Source organism: Vicia villosa, linkage group LG5, assembly GCF_029867415.1.
Source record: "Vicia villosa cultivar HV-30 ecotype Madison, WI linkage group LG5, Vvil1.0, whole genome shotgun sequence".
Taxonomy (NCBI): Eukaryota; Viridiplantae; Streptophyta; class Magnoliopsida; order Fabales; family Fabaceae; genus Vicia; species Vicia villosa.
In genome coordinates, this window is record NC_081184.1 from 166,528,370 (window position 1) to 166,531,462 (window position 3,093).

At 32.6% G+C, this 3,093-nt stretch overlaps 1 protein-coding gene across 1 annotated transcript; it reads left to right on the forward strand.

Annotated features, from left to right (window-relative positions):
• The first annotated feature begins 878 nt into the window (after nucleotides 1-878).
• On the forward strand, nucleotides 879-2,087 carry LOC131605957 (uncharacterized). The gene is made up of 3 exons (XM_058878244.1): nucleotides 879-1,164; nucleotides 1,258-1,584; nucleotides 1,687-2,087. The coding sequence occupies exons 1-3, from the start codon at nucleotides 879-881 to the stop codon at nucleotides 2,085-2,087; spliced, it is 1,014 nt and encodes a 337-aa protein (XP_058734227.1).
• Nucleotides 2,088-3,093: the final 1,006 nt, after the last annotated feature.

Here is a 3,093-nt window from a genome sequence, read left to right on the forward strand (position 1 = left end):
AAGTAATAAAATATTTATTTTTGGATAAGTTGTTATTCAAGTATATTGATATTTAACATATAAAATATATATGTTAATAAATTCCACTTATTATATATTTGAATTTATCATTTTTTTTTGTTAAAATAAAATTGTCTATTTTTTCACTATGACATTGTTTTTTGTGTTAATTAAAAAATAATGGCATGGAATGTATAGTAACATTTCATTCGTTATACGAATACTCTCTTTAGTAACACAAATTTTGGAGCTTTTAATTTATATCTTATAGTTTATAGGCTAATATGATAATTTAAACTTGTTTGGGAACAGTATTTTCATCACGAACTATTAACTTTTTATTTTTCTTCAACTTTTATCGTTTTTTTTCTTTAAAAAAATCCACTTTTTCTCCTTTAATTTATTTTAACTTAAATTAAAATAATTATGCATTGAATATCATTTATGTTATTTTATTGTCATAAAATAGTTGAACCAATAATTTTAATAAATATTTAAATCAGCTTATCAATTATCAGACTCAATCATCATTTATACATTGTAAGCTACCACTCGTCAACCATAAACTATAAGCCATCAGCGAACTTATCAGCCATCCGCTATTTTTATCAAACAAATCTTAATTCTCAGGACTTGAAGTTTAATTGCTTAAAATACTTATAAAATAAATAATGATTTTTTCTTATTATTATAACTTTTTTATTTTTTAACCAAATATAAAAATCATTTTTGTCATAAAAAATGAAAGATTATTATTAGAATAAACGAAAAGAGATAATAATATTAATAAAAGAAAAAACTATTCAAAGTCATTAAAAAGAATGGGGTTTGGTGATCGTTGGATGAGATGGATGGATAGTTGTATTTTTACCAACACGATGTCGGTTCTTGTAAATGGTAGTGCCACTAAGGACTTTGTTGTGGAGAAAGGTCTTCGGCAAGGAGATCCTTTGTCACCTTCTGTGTTCGTTTTAGTCATGGAGGTACTCATGGTCTTATTGAAGAAATCAAAAGAGATAGGTAAATTTCGTGGTTTTAAGATCAAAGGTGAAAAAGAGGTGGATTTGTTACAATTTGTGGACGACACAATAATCATAGCCGATGGAGATACCGCAAACTTATGGAGTATGAAATCTATTCTTAAAGGTTTTGAGTTGATGTCGGGTTCTAGGATTAATTTTCATAAGAGTAATATCTATGGGATTAATGTGGGTGATTAGTACTTGGAAGCCACTTCTAATTTTCTATCTTGTAAAGTGGGGTCCTTACCTCTCAAATTCATTGGAGTGAGGGTCGGTGATAATCCTAGGAAGCTTTCAATGTGGAAAGATCTTATAATGATGTTAAGAAAAAGATTGTCCGTTTGGAGAGGCTTGCATCTTAGTATGGTGGGAAGAGTGGTGTTGATTAACTCGGTTCTTAATGCATTTCCGATTTATTCGCTTTCCTTTTACAAGGCCCCTAAGAAGGTTTTGAACGAGGTTAGATCAATACAGAGCAAGTTTCTTTGGAGTGGAGCCTATCTAAAAAAATCGATTAATTGGGTGTGTTGGGATACAGTGTGTAAGTCCCGGGAAGAAGGAGGTTTGGGAGTTAAAAATGTGGAAATAATGAATGTGGCTTTGCTTAGTAAATTAAAGTGGAGAATTCTTACGAACAAGGAGGCGGTTTGACATGATATTCTAGAGGCAAGATATGGAAATACGAAGTTGAAAGTTTTGATAGGGGATGTGTCGGTGGTGGATAAGAAAGACTCTATTTGGTGGATAGATATAATCATTTCGGATAATTATGAGAATCTTATTTTTAATCACATCGCGGGAGCAATTAATTGTAGAGTTGGAAATGGGGCTAACACTCCCTTGTGGTACGCGTCTTGGACGGGACAAAAACCTTTGATGGAAGCTTTTCTCGATCTTTTCTTATTGGATGGAAATTATTTGGATGCTATTAATAGTGCAGGTACTTTTGTTGGAGGTTGCTGGAATTGGAAGGTGGATAAGCTGTTTGCGGCTGGGAGCGAGTCTGCTACTGTCGGGAAGCCTGTGGTGGCCCGTGTCCATGCGCTGGCAGCTAGTATTCAGTGAAGAATAATGAAGAAGTTAGCTTCTCGTGGAGTCCGAATTTGGATGGGATCTTCTCGGTTAAATCTTGCTATGACCGTTTCAAAGCCAAACTTTCGGGACCGCCTTTGAATCACAACAAGGTAATGGCTTTATCCCATATTTGGAAGATCAATGTTCTGTCGGAAAATCCTATTCTTTGGTTGGAGATTTATTCACAATAGAATTGCTACAAGAGATCATTTAGTGAGAAGGGGTATTTTGGTAGAGGGTAATGCTTCTATTTGTGTTCTTTCCTTATCGGAGGAAGAATCTTTATCGCACTTGTTTAGATCTTGCGAAGTTACTTTACGTATTTGGCGAAGGGTGTTTATGTGGCTAGGTGTTAGTGATGTCTCGTCTCTAGAGGAGTTCATGGATTTCTTCAACAATTGTTCTAGCTTTAATTGCTTGACCAAGAGGTCGATAGCGGCGGTTGTTTGACTTGCTATGGTTTGGAGCTTATGGCTCAAGCGCAATGCTGTCATTTTTAAAGAAGAATCTTTTAGTTTCATTGAGTGTATGTCAGAGATAGTTTACACTTCTTGGAGTTGACTTTGTTTCTTCTATAAGATGGTGATCTTTTGTAATTTTTATAGTTGGAATATTCTTCCGCTCTCGTGCTTTGAGATGTAGGAGCTTTCCGTTATGTTTCGGGGCGGAGCATCCCTTTTGCTCCCTTTAATTCCATTGCTTATTAAAAAAAAATCAAAGTCATTAAAATCTTTTTATAAATAATAATAATAAAGCAATACATTCAAAATCTTGTTATTCTTTCCACATTAAATCAACTACATGTATATGTTTTTATTATTTTAAATTGACATATATTACGTTTATGCTATTAATGAAATCTGGCGTTTTCCAAAATTAAAAGAAAAATTGAAAATAAAAACTTATTTTTTATCTTTCAGTATTTTAGTTTTAAGAACAACAAAATTGCAAACAATTTTTCAAAACTATTTAACAAAATCATATACCCAAAATTCTT